This window comes from Barbus barbus, assembly GCF_936440315.1.
Source record: "Barbus barbus genome assembly, chromosome: 5".
In the NCBI taxonomy this organism is placed as follows: domain Eukaryota; kingdom Metazoa; phylum Chordata; class Actinopteri; order Cypriniformes; family Cyprinidae; genus Barbus; species Barbus barbus.
Window position 1 is genome coordinate 33,921,359 of NC_136733.1, and position 20,944 is coordinate 33,942,302.

Below are 20,944 nucleotides of genomic sequence, written 5' to 3' on the forward strand. Positions count from 1 at the left end.
GGAAGGGAAAGAAAAGAAAAGAATGAGAAAACTGAGATACTCTAGAATCCTCCTCCTCGCTCCGTCTGTCCAGGAATAACTCTGATCTCCATTCACATATTACAACAGTGTATTAATATCACTACTTCCACTGAATTCAGTTACTTTCATCAAAAAATATATTAAACACCTTTGGAATCAAGGAAGAGTAACAAAACACCACCAAAACAATGACTATGCCATTTGATATTATGATTAAAATGATATGTGATTTTCTCTTAAGAACTGTTATAGCAAATCTGTATATATTTATATATATTATTGCATAAATATATTTTCTGTATATATGTATTAGCTATAATAAATCTGAATGATTGATTTGATTATATATACACAACTCTACCATTCAAAAGTTTGGGGTCAGAACGTTATTTACTAAATACTTTTATTCAGTAAAGATGCATTAAAATTGATCAAAAGTGAAATTAAATACTTGACCATTGTCATATTTAAAAAAAAAAAAAAAAATCTAATAAATGCTGTTCTTTTGAACCTTTCATTTACCAAAGAATCCTGAAAAAAAAATTATCATATCAATGTATCATGGTTTCCACAAAAAAAAACAACTGTTTTTAACATTAATAATAAGAAATGTTTCTTGAGCACCAAGTCAGCATATTAGAATGATCTCTGAAGGATCATGTTAACAACAAAGACTAAAGTAATGGCTGTATACAGAGTAAAATCTATTCAAATATACACAGATAACACAGCATAGGAGACTTCCTTCAAAAACATAAGAAATCATACAGACCCCAGACTTAACGGTAGTGATTGTGTGTGTGTGTGTGTGTGTGTATGGCACAGATCTGACAGACTTGATATAACCCTGATCACATCCTATCAGTCATATCAGCAACAGTCTTGGCTCTGCAGATCATCCACTGGAACACACCAGGAACAGGTTCAGTGAAGGTGTGTATAACAGCTGCTCGTTGTTATAGCGAGAACACAGACGTAAGGTGGGCGTGTTGCAGCTTTTGAACGCTAAGCTAACTGTGACTCAGATATGACAAGCATGACTCATTCAGCCTCTCTGTGTGGATGTGACGTAAAGTGCAAGGTCTTCGAAGTGGCGTCTAGTAAACTCTTGAGGAACGACTTCTACAGAGCAAAGTTGAACTCGGCGATCAAAAAGTCGACATAGTCTTTGTCTTTGGTCTTAAAGGCCTCGGCAATGACCCGAGTTGCGTCCCGGTGCTCCATGCCTTTAAGCGACATGCCGTTCACCTCCAGAATCACCTGACCCACCCGTAACTGTCCAGAGATATGCACACAGCCCCCCTTCTGAGAGACAGAAAGAGAAAGAGAGAAACAAAGCAGCTGTCTCAAACTTTCCATAAAGAGAGATCATCTATCAAAAGTGTGAGAGAAAAGACAAGTGGGAAATGGGGGAGAAAATGACTGCTTGCTCTCTCAAATATGGCACTTCATATTGAGGGGTCGTTAGCTGACCTCTTGTCAAAGTATAAAGATAAAACGCTTGAGGACAGGAAGAAAGAGATAACCAAGAAGAGCATTCTGGCTTCTGTTGAGCTGGAGGGAGGCCTGTCTAATAGTCCTCTACGGCGCAAATGAGAACAGGTTACACCGCTGTCATATAATCTGCTGGAGTCTGATCTCATTTGTCAACATTTATTACAGTTTAAATCTCTACATGACACCTGAGCTGTTCATGTCTCATAAAGACAGAATAGTGAATGCTCTCATAATGAGCATTTGATTAAAACCAAAGTAATTCTTAAGGAGTCTGGAAGTGCGGTAGTCATGGTTACACTTATGACATTGCCTCATTGTGCCGTGTGTTTCTTTCAGGTTGCATTCAATTCGTTACCTTGTCAGATGACATGTAACGTCACATACTGTACGAGGCTTTAAAAAATACTGCTTTAATGAAGAGTCGTTATGCCTGTTTTGGCTTTGAAATATCATCCAAAGCACATTTTTCCAAGACAAGCAAGTCATATAAATATGATCTTTCTAACATGACTGAATGCACCATTAGACTGATTCCTCCAGTCTTTTCTCAGAAGTCCCACCCTCTAAAAATCCATCAGCCAATCCAATGTCAGCACACCCAAATTTAAGTGTTTCTGTTTGGCTAAATTGTGGGCTGCATCCCAAACTCTTTTTTAAAGAGCCCTGGGTCCTGTACCATGAAGCTGGATTAGCTGGCTAGCCAGGTAAGTTTCAGTTTAGTTTACACCAATTTTTGGGTTTTAGGTACCATGAAAGTGGCTTGGCTTTTAGCTGCGTTTGTTGCCACAGTAACTTAGGCCTTACACTGCACTGTTAAACTGCTCCGTGGCAGGTTATGTTCTGGGTAAGAAATCTCAAACTGAAGTTGGACCAGTCAGATGTGAGCAAAGTGACATGTCTGATGCAAAAAAAGTCACTCCCCCAGTTTCTCTTCCTACAAATTAAAAGTCACTATAAAGTACCTTAAAAAAAATCCAACAAAATTGTCTGGCTTTAATGATAATTACAATTTACATATGATTTATATAATTATAATATGATTTATATTATTATTAATCCATTACACACAAGCACTTATAGTTTAACAATTATTATAAAGCATTTATTTTAAATGAATATACAGATCATATGTACTATAAATAAGTGGTAGAATCAATAGGTAACACTTTAAAAATGGCTACATGTGACCTGGAGTCTCTATCGCTATATATTATTAACTATATAAACTAACTGCACTAATAAAGCAAGATAATTGATTTGCCCTCTTTCATGGACATGTACTTTCTTCAGAGTAAATGCGTTTAAATTCCTCATATTGTTTAATCTCTTAACCTTTAACAATAGAGTTTTGAATCTCGCTGGCTCTCTCGCGAGAAGTGAATCACACTTGCTCTGTGTTGTGATTGGCTGCTCGCCACTGATGTCTCACATTCATGTGTGCGCTCCACAAACTCAGGATCAAAGCCTGAGTTGACAAAGAAAGTCGATAATCAGCATCCTGGTACCAATAAAGCCGGATTGGAGTGGTTTGGTTTTGTCAACTCAAAACTAATCCTGTAACTCTGAATTTGTTCATCTACCATCATGGTACAGGCCCCAGGGCTGTCAAAGAGACAGGTGTGATTTCTCAGGACATAAAAGCTGCACCTTTAATTATGAAACATGTCCAGATGTCTCTGTGACAGTTTTTGTTCTCCTGTGACCCTTCCAATGGTGAAATTTACAAATGCTGATTGTGTAAATTGACAGTCTATGCAAATTTCAAGGATACTCTACCAATCAACAAAGAATACAAATACAGCAACACCGCTACAGCACTTTGTGTTTGGTCGGCGGTATCAAACATCTCTAGAAGCGCTATTAGATACAAGTTATCTTACTTTTTCATCCCCTAAAGCTATAGCCATATCACTAGCTGCTTGATTCCAATCCGTTTTAAATATGCAAGCAAACATATTTCTGTGCAAAGCCACTTTGCGCTAAAGGGGCAATCTCTCACCTTCATGTTGAGTGAACACAACACTGAGAGAAGCGAGCATACGGAGACTTGTACATAAACGGGTCCTGAATATGCTAATGCTCTCGATTAGCTAACAGATGCTGGGCTAAAGGTCATAAAAGAAATGAGAGAAAAACAAACTGGCTCCTTTATATTTAAAACTTCCTATAAAGTTATGACTAAAGATTAATCTACCATCTTAATACTGCTAGATGCACAGATAGGGGGTCTATCTAATGGCAAAAGTATTAACCGTATCATGAGTCATTTCTAACAAGAAAACCGGACTTGTGTTTCATGAAGAGTTGTAATTTTCGTCATATAATGGAGAAGCAGGTTTTACTGACCTAAGCATTTGTGTCTATGACGGAACAGCTTTTAAAAGCTTTATTAAAACCACATTATATAAGTTACAGCTGTATCTTGTACCTCGATGGATGTAATATCAGACATTCACAGTACATTAGCTACCCTTTCCATTAGAGGAACAAAAGGTACTTTGTAGGAATAGTAATTTTAAGACTTTGTGTTATGCTAGCATTTTGTATATTTTACAGAAAAAAAAAAATGTGAACACTACAGAATGCCAAATCAACATACCATATAGCCTTGCTCCAAAGCCTACCTAGCTTTCTAGGCTATTATATACGCTTGTTTTTTTGACAACTGGAAGCTCATAGGTAACTATGAGCAGTGTATTGCTAAGCTAACAGTACAATATTCCAATAACACAGCACACATGCATTTGTGATGAAATTGTTCATTTTTAATCAGACTGAGCTATTTTTAACTCACATTTATATAAACAACCATTCGAAAGTCTGTAAGATTCCATTCGACAAAAGTCTTATATGTTCAGCAAGACTACATTTTTTTTTAAAACAGTAATTTTGTTAAATTTTACAATTTAAAACTATTTTTAATTATTGTGCTTCTTAATATTTTTACTGGAACAGCAATACTTTTTCAGGATTCTTTAATGAATAGGAAGTATAAAAGGGATCTTTTGTCACAATAAACTTCTTTATTTTCTCTTTTGATCAAAATAATGCATCCTTGCTGAACAAGATTATTAATTAAAAAATCTTACTGACTCTAATGGTAGTGTATGTATTTATTTTTAATAACCTTGCTTTTGTGCATTCTGGGATTGTTTTCAAAAAAGCTAATCTTTCTTAGCCGTGGCTTTGAACTGTGACCCACTCTGACCCACCTGTATGGTTGCGATTCGTGGCAGAGGCTGTCTGGTGTTGGCACCCCCTTCAACAGCAATCCCCAGTGTACTGGCACACTTGGGCACCCGTACAAGTATAGGCTCCATTACTCCCATCTAAAACAATGACAAACAGAGACGCTACTTTAGATGTCACACTCAAGAAGAAAGAGAAAGAGATTTCAAGGAAGGTGGAAGACACAAATGAAGAGTTTAACGTGAAATGTAGAGCTAAACAAAAACCTCCTTTTAACAGCAGCGGGGCAAACAAGACTGAAAAAAGACTTCTGTATAATGGTTATTTAAACAATAGAACTCTCTCACCTGTTTTGCGGAGACCTGTGCGAGTCCTTCCGCTCTGCGTGTGTCACCTGTGACCTGGAGGAACTGAGGTTTACCTGGTCGCGGGCTGCTGTCCTTACTCAACCCCCCAGCCTCTGCGATATCCACTCCACTGTCCTCGCTCAGAGTCTGTCCGCTGTCTGACAGCTGGGACAGCATGGCTCCTGGGAATACAGACAAATGAGCACACAAAACCATAAATAACCCCACAATTTAGCTTTCGCAGATTAGAGATCTGCATTCAAAATTTATGTGGACCTCACACATTATTTGGATCTGAAAAGAGTTATAGAAGCTGGACGAATTCCCTAAGTGCTCAACTTCATCAAAGTTTCGATGGACCTACTAGGTTTGTCAATTTAGTGTGTTAAATGAGTGTAATGAATTATTTTAGATGAATGAGATGCCCTATGTCCATGTGTACAATTTGTAATAAGGTATCCTGCCATCTGAGAAATTAAAGCTTCTAGAGAGAAATTAGTACCTCCTTTATCTTTAGCCAATTTTCAATAGGGCTGTTATCAGTACAGATTCCCCTGATTCAATTTGATTGTGATACATGCTGTCATATTTCCATTTTGCTCATGAATTTTCCATTTTCTCCCACAACGAATGCTGTAAATAATACAGAAAACTTCATACATTTTTAGAAATATAAATTCTGAAACTATTGATGTGCTATTTATTATATACTAGATATATACATCTAAAACTAAGTTTGTGAAATGATCTACACTGGAAGTGCCGTATGTTACTGAGTGAAGCTGCTGTAGACTGGTTTTCAGATTTTAATAGTTCACTTGGGAGCATTCAAATCAAGATCTAAGATTGTTACCCAGCCTTTGAATCATCTTCAAATAAATCTCAGAAAATACTGATATATGGGATTTAATCTGGTTAATCAATATACCACACAATTAATTCAATTTCAGTGCTAACTTGAAGGAATAGTTCATCCAAAAATAAAAAAAATCCTATCAACATTTACTTACCCTCATGTTGTTCCAAACTTCTGTTACTTTTTTTCTTTTGTTGAACATAATATATAAAAAGAATATTTAAAAATAAAATGTCTCAGTGTTTTTGTTTATACAGTGGAAGTCAATGCAACCGAAACTGTTCGTTCTTCAGAATAGCTTCTTTTGTGTTCCACAGATGAAAGTCATATAGGGTTGAAAGGAAATGAGGGTGAGTAAATTATGACAATCTTAGAGTGTCTTCACCTCGTAGTTGGGGCTGAGGCCTTTCCTCTGTCGTCTTCGGCTCGAGGTGCAGCGGACTGGTCTGGGCAGCACTGCAGCTGTGTGTAGAGGGGGAGCCCTCGAGCTTCTCAGGGCTACAGGGGGGCGGCGCAGGCATTAGCAGTGAAGGCGAAATGGATGGAGAAGAGCGTGGAGAGATCATGGGGGTTCCTTCTCTAGAACGATTTGGAGACTGTAGGTGAGGGGAAAGCACCGCCGCCTGCCTGCTCATCAGAAACTGAACCAAATCTTTACACGGGGGACCAGAAGAAGGGCTAGCGTGGTAGGATAATGACCGTGGAGAGCTGTGATGGTGAGAGCAAGGTGGAGGAGTGTGATGGACAGAGCAGGTGGAGGCGGTGTGGTGGATGGTACACGGGGAGGTGTGAGCAGAGCAGGGCGAGTGCGAGTGATTGTGGGTGTGGTTTTCCTGATGCCGCCTACAGGGGGCGGTAAAGAGCAGATTGGTCTGGGACAGCTTGGACGAAGGTCGTTTGGTCTGATTTTTAGGGCTGGCGTGTTGAACAGGTGGAGGGGGAGGCTTGAACGAAGGGGGTGACTCGGACGACGGCTGGACCTTGTCCTGAAATAAAACATAAACGTACTGTCTATATTTATCTCCTCACTGTCACTTTCAACTGCTAATTTAAAGGATGCATTATCATTGAGGGAGGAGAAAAAAAAAACACATTCTGGCATTTAAAAGCTTTTAAAAGGTGACATTTCCTTCTAAAATGTCAGCACATTATGAAATTAACAGATGATAGAGTTGTCTGCATGTACAACAATTTAGCATAAGCACACATTTATGACAAGACGGTCAATTACGGATTCGTCCAAGATAATCGTTTATGATTACAAGAGTAAATGTTGGGCTACTGATGCTTAATTAAATGAGAGCAAGAAAGGCTAGGATAAAAATCTATTGAACTCAACTCAATCTTCAGCAAATTGACTAGATAAAAGGGAAATCTGTCAGATGGCTGTGTTCTGATTTAGAATCTAACAGCTTCTATTTAATGTTATGAATATTTTATGTCATCATGCAATTTCGGCAAAATCAAAAGAACTGGCATCAGAGGTGTGACAAGCTCTTTTGACTGGTATATGCTACTCCATGTTTTTGGGCAGTGTACAGTAAAATGACATTTGATACATTGTGAAGATTTGCAATGTTGGGTATATATATTTTCTTTATTGCACCACCATTCAGAAGTTCGGGGTCAGTAAAATTGAAAGGAATTAATAGTTAAAACTGAACTTCTTAAAAAATATTAAAAAATCTTACCAAACCCAAACTTTTGAACAGTAGTGTAAATGATGATTTTAGTGCTATTACTTAGCATTTTAATTTTATTTTTCAGAATAAATTTCTATTTGGGGGCCAACTATTGGAATGGGACCCATCTTCAATACACACATATCCTGTACATTTTTACATTTTAAGGTCGTAGTAGAGAGACATACTGTACATATACACTGCCTCTACTAAATTTCAAACTATGAGTCCGATCTATTGATCTTTGAGATTCCAAAAATACAGGTGTACAAGTATCCATCCAAAAACAAAATAAATCTTCGTCTTTGTATTTCAGGGATAAATATTTAGTTTTCCACGTCCTAAATCATGTCCCTTTCTTTTCTTGTTACATTCAAATGTTAAAATACAAAATCCATTTTAACGTTGACTGCTTTCTCTGCATGAAATGTTTATTTAATCTAGTCTAAGAGCATGCAGACACACTGCAAAAATGTAAACAACTCACCAGAGAAACATCAGGAAGAGAATTTAGACTCTCAAGTTGCATCAAACTCCCATCCAACCTGCACTCATTCTATAAAGGCAAAGCAAAAAAAACACATAAACAATCACAGAAATGACTCAAGTGTCCACAGCAACAATCACTCCAGAACAAAATACAATAAAAAAAGATGTTCGAGTTTAAGAAACCCTTGCTCCACTAGAGATGCAGCTCTTCATTTCTCAGCCTTTTTCATCAGTTCAGCTCAATTACAGCTTGTGTGGGTGAGATTTTACAATAGTGTTTGGAATCAAATCATATACAAATACCAAGACATATCAGATCAGACCAATCAATGCAGGCACAGTAGAAGTCAGTCTGAATAAAGATACAAATAAAGATCTCTAACCATCTAAATAGGTATTATGAGGATAGAACATTGAAAGCTATGAATGAATAAATGAATAGATAAATTAATAAAGATATAACTAAAGTTTCTATACAGCGCTACGTTTTATGCATAAACTACTTTTCAAACCTTTGGGGTTTAAAAGTTTTAAATAAATGAATAATTCTGTAAATAGATCAAATAAATGCAATACAGAATTCTTTTCTTGGTTTCTTTTATATTAATGAAAGAATCCAGTTCTTTTAACTGTAATTGTAATGCCATTTATTTATATTAGTTTTATTTTAGTTCCTTTTCTTTTTTGAGTCTTTATATTTTTTGTATTTTATTTTATAAATAAATATTATGAATATTATGTTCACACTTTCAAACGTTGGGGTCAGTAAGATTTTTTGAAGAAATTTAAAGAAATTAATAGTCGTTAAATAAATTCTCTTTTTTTCGCAAAGAATCCTGAAAAATATTATTGTAATAATATTTCACAATATTACTGTTTTATTCAGCAAAATAAAATATTCATAAGCAAATACTTTTGTACTTTTATATAAGTACTTATAATATTAGCAGAGTAATATTTAAACAGGGGATCTGTCCACCAGTGCATACTAATGCATTAGGCCAATTGATGCTCGCACATCCACGTACCTTGCTGTAGCCGGGGACTGCGGTGGTCAGCTGGCAGACAGCAGGAATGTGGCCCTCTGGATGGGTGACGCAGATAGAGTCAGGGTGCAGGAGGCCTGGGCCTCTGTGCCGAGCTCTCCACGCTTCCATCTCGCGATGTAACACCTGCCCGTCGAATCGCTCCAGATCCTGCGAAGCGATCAGAGTCCGCACCTCAGCCAGCAAGGACAGCTGGGGAGCAGGAACATCCAAGAGATCATTAAAATAAACACCTGAAATCATCAGATACATTTTTCATTTGAATACAACGCTATATCAAATAAAGAGTTTTCAGTGACATTTTGGATTACATTACTATCATTCATTATGGGTTGTTAGCAACTGTTATAAGATTTTTTGTTCAGTCATTTACCTTGGCATGTGTGTTGAAGAGTTCAAACAGGGCCATGGCCAGAGGTTCTACCCCGATGTGTGCGCGCTGGTACTCTTGAATGTAATAGCTCATGGTCTGTCTCTCTGTCTCTGTCAGAAGCATGTACGCCTGCTCCTCCAGTGAGCTCCAGGCTCCTGCGCGTACCGCTCCGACCGCTGGCACAATACCTTTACAACAGATTGACTGCAAACGAGAGAATATAAAACAAAATGTACAGGCATGTAAAATCTCTTTATTATAGATGGCTTCATTTGTTTGACTTGTAATCATATACTTTCATTTGTATCCTTCACTCCATCTCAGAACAACACACATCAGAGTTTTGTTACTAAATGAATCTGTTTTTGAACTAATTCATTCATAATCAGGCGTGTTTTTTTAGTATCATTGAGATTATAGTTTTTATTATTATTATTTAATTTATTTTATTTTTATATTTTGCACTTTCCTTTTAAGTTTGGTTAAAATTGAAATACGTTTTAGGATTTTTTTGGTTTGGTTTTAGTTTTATTTAACTAAAATAACCCTGTTTTGAACAAATTGTTTTAATAAATGATTTAATTACATTTTAGTTATTTTAATATTTTTAATTTGTTTTCCTTTTTCATTTTAATTTTAGTTAAAGTGTTAGTAATTTTGTTGTTTGTCACTTTTATTGTTTTGCAGGGTTTTTTCCAAAAAAAAAAAACAAAAAAAAAAAACACTGTTATTTTAGTTATTTTAATGTTCTGAATTAGTTTTCCTTTTTCCTTTTAATTTTAATTAAAGTTTTAGTAATTTTGTTGTGTGTCATTTTTTTAGTTTTTTTTTTTTACGGTCTATGTAGTTTTCATTCATTTTTATTAAGTTGCTAAATAAAAATAATAAATGCTGCTTTACATTTCTAGCTGAATTTAATACAATTTCAAGTAACTTTTTTAGGATTTTAGTTTTAGTTGACTATAACAACCCCTTAAAAAGTCTCATAGTGTTATTTATGAAATTGCAATTTTTGACTTCTACTCACAAATTAGCATTTTAGTCACTAAATGTTTGCTTGTTAAGCTCACATTAATTTTTTTTAGATCATTTTGGATGATGTTATGGTGTCTTGGAAGCCTGTCTGAAACCCTTAGGAGATATTTGGTATTAAAACGCTACCTTTGAAGTCTGGGAAAGCAGCTAGCTTCGGTTCGGTTTCAGATACAGCCAATGCTACTCATTTATTTTCATAAATTAAAATAAGCAAATAGTGGCATGTAGTGCTACAGTTGTATAAAAGAGTTGTGCAATCATTAGTCACACCATGTATTTGATATGAACTGATGTAATGTGCGTGTTCAGGTCAGTGTGTGGGCAGCAGGCACTCATGGGAAAGAGAGAATAGCATCTGCAGGACTGCATCGTTGAGACCTCACCAGTCAGCCATGTCTAATATGTAATGCTACATACCCTAGGGTAACAAACTCTCCCCCCCCCTCTCTCGCTCTCTTATTCAGCTAGTTGTGCAGCTTCTCTTTGAAAACATGCCCTTTCTCTGCTTCTGCTTTTAGACATTCTCCTTAATCAAACCTACATCACAATAACTCCAATCTCTGTCAACAAGCTTCCTCTCTCTCTCTCCTCTTCCTGCCTCTATCCAATTCGCTCCACATCTCCCAGTGCTGCTATTGCTATAAAAAAACAACAAACTCTGAAACACCATGCATTGTATATCTATGCCTCCCGGTGTCTAGCTGGTGACTTACTGAGAGAAATAAAATCATCAGTTAAGAAACATTTTTAAAGACATTCAGAACACAAAGCCTCAAAAGTTTAGCGTGAGAGAAAATAGGGACGGATCCACAGAGCATTGGCTCTCAACTAGTGGGTCGTAACCAGGGGCGTCCTGCACTCATTATTTTTGAAGGGGCACAAGCTGGGTGTGGGGGGGGGTTGTCTTCATGTGACACACAGCAGCAACAACAGCACTTATGTTTTATTTATTTTTTCCTTTTTATTCTAAACATTCCCAAACGCATTAACTATATCATGAAATATCTTGATTCTCACCTTTATAGATTATGTTAGTTGATCTAGTGGGCGATGGTTAAAGTAACCTAATAATTAGGGGTCGACCGATATGGGTTTTTTGACAGCTGATGCCGATATCTTGGAAAGCAGGGTGGCCGATATAAAGCCGATATAATTGAATTTATTTTAATTCATATTTAACAAATTTGAAATTATTTGTAAATGGACTAAAAAATAAATGTGTAAAATAAACGTACTTTAGAAGACAAAGTATTTTTCACAAATAAATAAATAAATATTTAAAAATATATATATAATTAAAAAGGAAGTACACCAACAGGGCACTCAGTATTCTGGGAAGTTTGTGTGCATTAGGAATCATATTTTTTCAAATAAATCCAAGGTAGCACACAGTGAAAATGTCATGAATTTGACAGTGGGCAAATGCATAAAGTGCAGCATAATTTGAAATCACGAGTTTAAAGTTTGTCAATCACGCGTCTCCAGTGAAGCTGAACTCTCCACCTGTCCGCATTCTGTTCACACGGACCAACCGTCATGCAGAGAACACGCGATTATGCAGGATACAAATGCACACTTCACAAGATCTGAACTAGATTCGACTAAAGGTCATTGCACACTGCAATTTTCGCATTCGTTTTTCAGTTTTTTCGTATTCCCCATCCTTTCCTATCAAAATGCATGCTACGGATGCGAAAACGCAGAAAATCGAACCTGATCCGAAATTTTTTTTGACAGACGAAAGTTTCGGAGGCAGTGTGCAAACGTGATTGACACAACGTAAGGTCGTATTTATTTTTTAACGTGCAAAAATGTCGGACTCAGTGTGCGATAACCTGAAGTCTGCAAGGTCTGTGAAATTAAATGTTCATTAGCATTGTTGTGCAAGTTACTTCCAAAATGTAATACATTACAGATTACTTGTTACTGTTATTTAAAAGTAATTACTTACCTTACAATATAACTGTCTCAGAATTGTAATGCGTTACATGACTCCTGTATTACTTTCACCAAAATATCTACAGAAGTAGAACTTAACATTCTAAAATGACAAAATGTACTAGAGCCCTGCCCTAATGGCAAAGTGTTTATATTTCGTTCAGGCTTTTTATTAAGTTCATTTAGAAAAAGATTTAGAAAATGATGGATGTCTAAATATAAAGATAACGAGAAGCCTAAAACATGCCCGAGGACCAGCCCGCGTCTGAATTATGATGTGAATATTGGCCCGAAGCTCAGCCCTAGGGACATTAATTTAAAAAATAAAAACGTTACTGAACATGTACCCAGTAAAATATTACTGAAAATTGATTAGTAATGCCTTACACTACTGCGTTACAGCAAAAAAGTAATCCGTTACTGTAATGCATTACTTTTGTAACGCGTTACTCCCAACACTGTTCATTAGTCATTCAAAGATTTGTTTAAATGATATAAATGCATATTTGCTGAATGCTGAAGGCAAACGAGAAAGTATTATAATGTTTGCCTTTCTATTACTAATAATATTCAAGCAATCGTTAAAAAACGTTATTGTATACATTTTAATTACTTTGTTTAACAGTTCTATCTGGTCATTAGATAGACTTATGTATGTATTAGACAGAACTGTTAACGACAACAGCGAACTAGAGGGAGAATATGAGCACTGTGTGCTCAGGTGCTGCCGCTCTCAGTACGGTCAAAATAAAAGTCGACCTTGAAAACATCAGCCAAACAGAAAAACTTATCGGCCGATGCCGATATTTAAAAAATGCCAAATATCACTTCTAATAATGTAATCTATTACATTATTAGTAGTCTGTTTACTTAACCCCGGTCTGTTTACTTAAAGGGGTGGTTGATTGCGATTTCACTTTTTTAACGTTAGTTAGTGTGTAATGTAGCTGTTTGAGCATAAACAATTTCTGCAAAGTTACGAAGCTGAACGTTCAATGCAAACTGATATTTCGTCTTTTAAAATTCTGACAGTTTAATGCCTACAAAAAGGCTGGTAGGGATTACAACGAGTTACTTCCCGGATCCGTTATGTCATGAACCCAGATAAACCCCACCCTCAGGAACACGCAGCAAAGGGGGCGAGGCCATGCTGCGCTGCTTTAGAGAAGATGAAGAGAAAACTAGGGGTGCACGTAAAAATCTATTCATATATGAATCACGATTCTGTCTTCTAACGATTCTAATGGATTCACAAGTTTCAAAATCAATGTTCTAAAGCAGCAGTTCACTGTTGCTCGCGTCTCCCTGCTCTGTATCTCTCTCTCTCTCTCATTCAGATCATCAGCTCAGTGAATACACTTATATCCACATAGCTATGAGAAGCGTTATACATGGACGCGCATGCGGTTGCCGTACTGTATTAAAGCTTTAATCAGAATAAAACCGTATGTTAAAAGCTAACATAGTAGCATTTACAAATAACAGCGTATCTAAAAGTATGAGACAACAACAAACAAAAAATTTAAGCCTACTATTAAAAGCCGGGCTTGCACAGGTTCTGCACGATCCTCTTCACTAATATCCTCTGTCTCATTCGGGCTCAAATTGATAAGCAATATAGAAGACGTCACTGTCTACAATACAACCGGAGCACATGCTGCTGAGGTGAGGGGCGTGACATATAGACGCACACTAGAGGCGGTTTAGCCAATCACAACACACTGGTCCAGGTAACCAATCAGAGCCCATTGTGTATTTCTGAGGGAGGGGCTTTATAAAACCAGGAAATGATCAGCGCGTTTATCAGAGAAGGGACAGAGCGGTGTAGAATAAAGGTAAATTATGTGAAAAATAATGTGTTTTTTAAAAACGAAGCATTATCACATTTTAAGCCCTGTTCACACCAAGGAAGATTACCTTAAAGATAACGATAAAGATATAGTTCTAAAAATCGTTCTCAGTATTAAATAATAGCAGAGCCCACACCACAACTATAACGATAAAGGCACAGAGAAACGATATCGTTGGAATCACTTTCGGAACGATTTTTTTCCAGCTGATGAACGATACAAACACTGACATCCAATCAGATTCCATCCTGCTATAAGGAGCTCGAGAATTTAAAGCGGCAGACCAGACGCACATGCACTTAGAATAAACAGATGATATTGTTCGCTGGTGTGGACACTAATATCGTTATCTTTATAGTTATGAGTGAAGTGAAGTGACATACTGCCAAGTGACCCATACTCGGAATTCGTGCTCTGAATTTAACCCATCCAACGTGCACACACATACACAGCAGTGAACACACACACACCGTGAACACACACCCGGAGCAGTGGGCAGCCATTTATGCTGCGGCGCCCGGGGAGCAGTTGTGGGTTCGGTGCCTTGCTCAAGGGCACCTCAGTCGTGGTATTGAGGGTGGAGAGAGCGCTGGACATTCACTCCCCCCACCTACAATCCCTGCCGGCCCGAGACTCGAACCCACAACCTTTGGATTACGAGTCCGACTCTCTAACCATTAGGCCACTAACGCTAATATCGTTATCATCCTTGGTGTGAACGGGGCTTTAGACTGCACTCCATAAACACAATCAAGCCTAGAAAAAAAACAGTCAACCACCCCTTTAACAGATATGGGTGTCGTGCCATAACATATTTTAATACGACTGACTTTATATTTAATGTGAGTTTAACATTGAAAGTTAATGTGAATAAAAACATTGTAAGTTAGGTTACTAATCATAACACTTTCATTGTACAGAAAGAGATCAAAGAATATTTACATTATCAAAGAACATTTTTACTGACAGTCTAGAGTTCAAGCACTCTCAAAAGCTCCCATTAAAATCACTGAAGCTGTTTACACTATGAAATGAATATCTTACTTAAATATTCGTACACACATTTGCACTTTGTTGTTTTTGACGAGAGAATTTGCCAGAAAGAGGTATTCAGTCAGCGAGCGAGTGAAGAAAACACTGGCATTTTAGCGATGACTCATCTGAACGCCTCTGATTGGTTATTGCATTCATAAGCTCAACAGAATCGTGTGTGATTGATTAGTTATAATGCGCAGTGCGCTGTAAAAACGCGTCTGTCTCTGGCTCAGCGACAGCCAGCGAATGCAGATTTGAATTTAGCAGCTGATGATATGACGCACTTGTTACGGAATTAAGTAATTTCGTATAATGTTTTGAGTTTGTATATTGTTTGTATTTTGATTTCTTTGTCATTGTTATTTCTTTGTGTGTTTATTTTGTTGTTTGTTTCAGGATTACGATGATTAGCTGTGAGCTGGCTCCACCCCTTTATGTGGGTTTAAAACAGTGCTTCCGTTTCCAGAAGACGAGTTGTTGCGATTCCGGGCCGGTCGCACTTCTCCTGTCTCCTCTCCAGCCGTCAGACCATTGTTGTAGCAGTTTATATGTTAGATACTTATTGTCTTCATTTTCAGTGGTGTTCTTTGTAGGGTTGACCTGCCCTTTTCTTTTGAAATTCCGTTCGTTCTGTTTTGTTAGAGTATGGAGGATAAGTTGTTGTATTATGATTTTGGATACTTTGAGGGAAGTTAGTTTGCTTTATTTATTATCTGTTTTTGTTTGTTATTTTGGGCCTTGGGTCTTCCTGAAGATTATAACACCTATTGGTTTATTTTTTGTTACTTTGTTTGAACACACTCAACTTTCATATTGTTTAATTTCTTTTATCTTAATAAAACGTTTATCATTTTTCTTGATTTTTGTTGTTATTTGAATCTTTCGGGTCTGACGACTGGGCGTGGGAGTCATATTTATTTATTTATTTTTCTTTTATTACGATTAAAACCTAGACGAATCGTAATACACTAAACGATCTAATCACACCGGTGTTATTGTATTAAATATAGAAAGTATTAATCGTCTATTTTTTGTCTTTTGGAAGCTGCATTCAAAATCCACTTGGCTCAAAAACTTGAATGGGCATGACGCCTCTGGTCGTAACCTAAACATTTGTCTGATATGGTCTCAGACAACAGTACAGAAACAAAACTAAATGCATCTAATTATATAATCCAACATAGTTATCAACTTCTAAAAGGGAGGTGAAAATGCTTCACATATCTTTTGTTGCTGACATTAATGGTTGTGCATCCAATTTAGCCAAAGTCAAAGAAAGTTCTGCACATCCCACAAACCCAAATAGGGCTCAGGTGCAGGACAAAAAAAATTGAATTATAGCAAAAGAACAAACGTAATGTCCGCACACTGAATTGACTGCTCCATAAAAAAACATTATTTATTGCAATGTTTCGACCATCAGGTCTTCGTCGGGCACAGATAACAAAACTGTTTCAGTTAAATTCAGTGTGGAAGATATTTACATTGTTACAAAAAATTATTTTATTTATAATTTTGATATTTACATTGTTACAAAAAAAAGTACCATTCTATTAAAGGTTCTTTTGATTAGAGAGTCCTGAAAAATTTATCACCGTTTTAAGAATAAGAGCCAACAAGTCACAAGAATAAAAAATGTGAAGACTGGACTGGATCAAATGCATTGATGAACCTTGATGAGCATTAGACACTTCTTTCAAAAACATTTTTACAAATACCTTAACCCTAAAATTTGGGAACAGGAGTATTGTATGTGCTACAAATTAATTAAAGTGATATGAAATAGAAAGAGAAGAGAGAGAATGAGCATGAGACAGACAGAGAAGAGATCAGTTTGCTCTGACAAGCATTGTGGTTTGCTTACGAAATCAATACTTTTTTGTATTCAGTAGCATCTGTCCTTGAGCGCTCCCATTTGAAGAAAAACAGGAAAAATAAGAAAAATAGTAAGTCCTTCCTCAAGGACTTAGTATTCTATTTCTCTGCTTGCACATAATCAATGGTACAAACTTCTTCAGACCAATTCATGATCAGACTCAGATTATTCATTATGAAATGTGTATGATTGTAACAAAGACAGCCTAATTCATCCAACTGCTGTGTCTCTTGCCTCTTTTCAGTGTTATATGCAGTGCTAATGCATGTTTTCAGCCTGCTGTATAAATAACAGAGAATAGTTAGTTATTCGTTGCAAGGTAGAGTGCTTAGGGGCCTCATTTATAAAATGCACATTTGAACTTAGTTAAAAAAAACTTCCACACTTTTCACAATTCATTAAGCTACATAACCATTTTCGACTAATATTAATAATCAGAAGAAAAGTTTCTTGAGCACCAAATGAATTATAATGATTTGTAAAAGATCATGTGACACTCAGGGCTGAAGTAATGGCTGCTGAAAAATTCAGCTTTGCATCACATAAATAAATTACATTTTAAAAGGCATTAAACAGAAAACAGTTAGTTTAATTTGTAACAATATTTCACAATTTTGATCAAATAAATGCAACCTTGGTGAGACACAAGAAATCACACAAGAAATCTTACAGACTCCAAACTTTTAAACGGTGTAGATATACCGTACAGACTTTTTATAAATCCTTCAAAGGAACATTTGGGAAATTATCGAACATCCACATGTTCTGGCCCTGAGTCCAGAAGTTTGAACTGTGCCCAGGGGGAAAGATGTAATTTGCAATAAAATCTTAATAGCTTGCAAAAATAGATTATCATACAGCAGAATTTAAACATTCATATCAGCCAAAAAATCAAATTTTACATGAAGGACAGCAGCAGGTTTCATTTGGCACTCTGGTTTGCACTTTATCTCAAAGAGCCTAGACTGATGATGCCAGGAGTCTGGAGAGGACCATCCATCGCTCAATACTGGCCGCATTCCTGGATATTGCTGATCCACAGCCCTGATCACTAAAACTGTCCCTTTGCGTTCCACTGTGCCAGCCTTAATCAATAACCCGGGATAAGAGTGTCTCTGCCAATTTAACTCTCAAGTTTTTACGCACATGCACAAGCACTATACTGACAGATATGCCAAATATGCCACCGTGACTACTGCTGAACTGAGATATTTCTAGCAGTGTTTCAAGTAAGAGGAGTCATAGTGATTTTACAGGAAGTATTGTACATTACAATGACAATGACTTTGGATGCTGATGTCACAAGGTCTGACTTTGTTTATTGAAATTAGTTGTGACTCAGAGCTGGATACAGGACTAAGAGAGTTACATCGAGAACAGGAAGATGAGACAGACCCTCTCTGTCATGATAATGTGATGAATTGTGTTAGACAATCAAACAATCTATAAAAATAGAGATGACACAGACGCTGTTCTCTGTAAAACACTATATTAATTCCTAAAGAAACGGATCACTCTATCCAGTTTTTTACTCACACTAAAGTAATCACACACATGCACAATAACATTCAAAAGTTTGGGGTCAGTACAATTTTTATATTTTTTAAAGATGTCTTTTATGCTTAGCAAGGCTGCATTTATTTTGCAGCAGTTACAAAAATGCAGTCAAAACAGCAATATTGTGAAATTGTTTCAATTTAAAATCACTTTTTTATACATTAATATATTTTGAAATATTATTTATTTCTGTGGTGGCAAAGCCAAAGGCTGATTTGCTCAAGAAATGATCAATTTCTCATTATCAATGTTGAAAACACTTGTGCAGCCAAATTTGAAAGATCTCTGCAATTTGCTTACACTACACATCTTGTGCTCTATGTAGGTTACGACATATGCAACATGAAGCAACATGAAAGAAAGCAAAAAGACACATCTTTTCTATAATAACAATTTTTCACTCAAAAGACATTTCACATAATTACAAAGAAGTGGCAAGTAACACACAGATCCAAACAAGCATGTTACATGTAGCATGAGCAATTATGTAAATTAGATTGATTAATTTCAAAATCTGAAACAAAAACAGAATGGTCTGACCTTAGCTTTGTGAACTTATACTAGATAAAACATGCCCGCACAAAACAAAAACAGCAGATAAACTGAATAAGACGCAAATCCACTCTCTGACAGCAGGTGGCACTTATGGAACAGCAGCCATACAGCATTTCCTTGGTTACTGCTGCAAACAAATCAGCCCTACATTTTATATTTAGATAGTACTGCATGTTAGCTTGCTTGTTGTGCCCAAGAGCATATTTATTTAAGCCCATATATCTTATTAACAAGAAACTATGCTTCTAACCACAGGTCGAGAGCTGTAGTTCCAACCTCGTAAGTTTGTGACGCTGATTGCGAACGTTCGTTTGAACTATGGTTTCGGGAAACACCGCATCGTTGAACTATTCTGGTAACGACAGAACTTGCGACCATAGTTGGCTAACAATGCTTTTGTGAAACACACCCCTGTTTGGTCCGCAAACTGTGCTTCATATAACTCCTCCCGAACTTCCCACTGCCCTGTATCTTGCTCTCTCATTGGCAGTATCATCGCCAATGTATTTTTCAGTCAGAATTCATTTGACACAGGATTTTGAATCGCCGACAGGTCCAGATATTTAGCATGCCTGCAATACTCTCAGATTGCATCTTTAGCCCGGCTCACACTGTGCGATTTTGGCCACGATTTGTTCGTCTGAGACAAATTTAGAAAATCCTAAAAGGTTCCTATAATCCTAGGCTAAAATCGGTTGTCTAGATCGCTGGTTTGACATGTTCACCGACAGCCGATTAATGGCCGTTGCGATAATTTTTTTCCTCCGATTAAATTCTGGCAGTGTCAGACACTTTCCTGCAGTGTGACATCTCCTACGACGACCGTCAAACAAAGAACCAATAGGAGCACTGAACTTGATGACGCAATTAGCGCGACAACTTCAAACTTCAACTTCGTTATTTGTAAAAACAATATATGCACAAAATAAAGTTTACTTAAAGTTTATTTATTAAGGGGCAGGATGTTTAAACTCGAATAACAAAATTACCTCAAGTTCGCTCTGTAGAACTGGAAGTCCATAAAGTCCTCTTTTGCCCAGCCATGACTTGCTCCACACACGTCGTCTTTTTTTTTTTTTTTTTTTTACATCAAGGCATGTAATTAATAAAACTAATGCTACACGTTGCTGTTGTTTGCAAGCTACCATTATAGCGAGAGAACGCGGGTCACGTATTGATGACGTAAAACTCCGGACAAGTCGTCTTGAGTACGTCCGTTTTTGTCGCGTCTTGACTGTCGTACAGTCTGACATTAAGACAACTGAGATCCTACAGTCTGACATGGGGATCATGTTCGTACAGTGTGACAAGCAACAATCGCAAAAGACTATTAAAAATCGCACAGTGTGAGCCCGGCTTTTGATAATTCACACTACATGATTTTCACTTACGTGAATGAGCTCCAATTTGCCTCCAATTTTGGGCATTTGTCGGCGAATGAAAATCAGGGAAAAATTCAGTGCAGTGTGAACTTGCCATTAAAGACCATTTACAGTAGGTTTATTTGTCCAGTTAAAGAATTAGTTGTGTGTAATTAATATTTCTAAAAGTTCTCCAACCATTAGTCAGAAGTGTATGCATCCCCTCTCATTTCAGGA

At 36.9% G+C, this 20,944-nt stretch overlaps 1 protein-coding gene across 1 annotated transcript in view; it reads right to left on the bottom strand.

Annotated features, from left to right (window-relative positions):
- Nucleotides 1–1,143: 1,143 nt before the first annotated feature.
- Nucleotides 1,144–20,944, bottom strand: part of LOC306870126 (whirlin-like) — a gene marked incomplete at both ends in the record, with an annotated part of 61,459 nt that continues 41,658 nt past the window's right edge. Inside the window, 7 exons of the mRNA XM_079417207.1 lie at nt 1,144–1,326; nt 4,731–4,847; nt 5,055–5,236; nt 6,296–6,896; nt 8,080–8,148; nt 9,110–9,319; nt 9,501–9,704. Coding sequence (XP_079273333.1) covers nt 1,144–1,326; nt 4,731–4,847; nt 5,055–5,236; nt 6,296–6,896; nt 8,080–8,148; nt 9,110–9,319; nt 9,501–9,704 — 1,566 coding nt within the window. The remainder of the gene's footprint in view (nt 1,327–4,730; nt 4,848–5,054; nt 5,237–6,295; nt 6,897–8,079; nt 8,149–9,109; nt 9,320–9,500; nt 9,705–20,944) is intronic.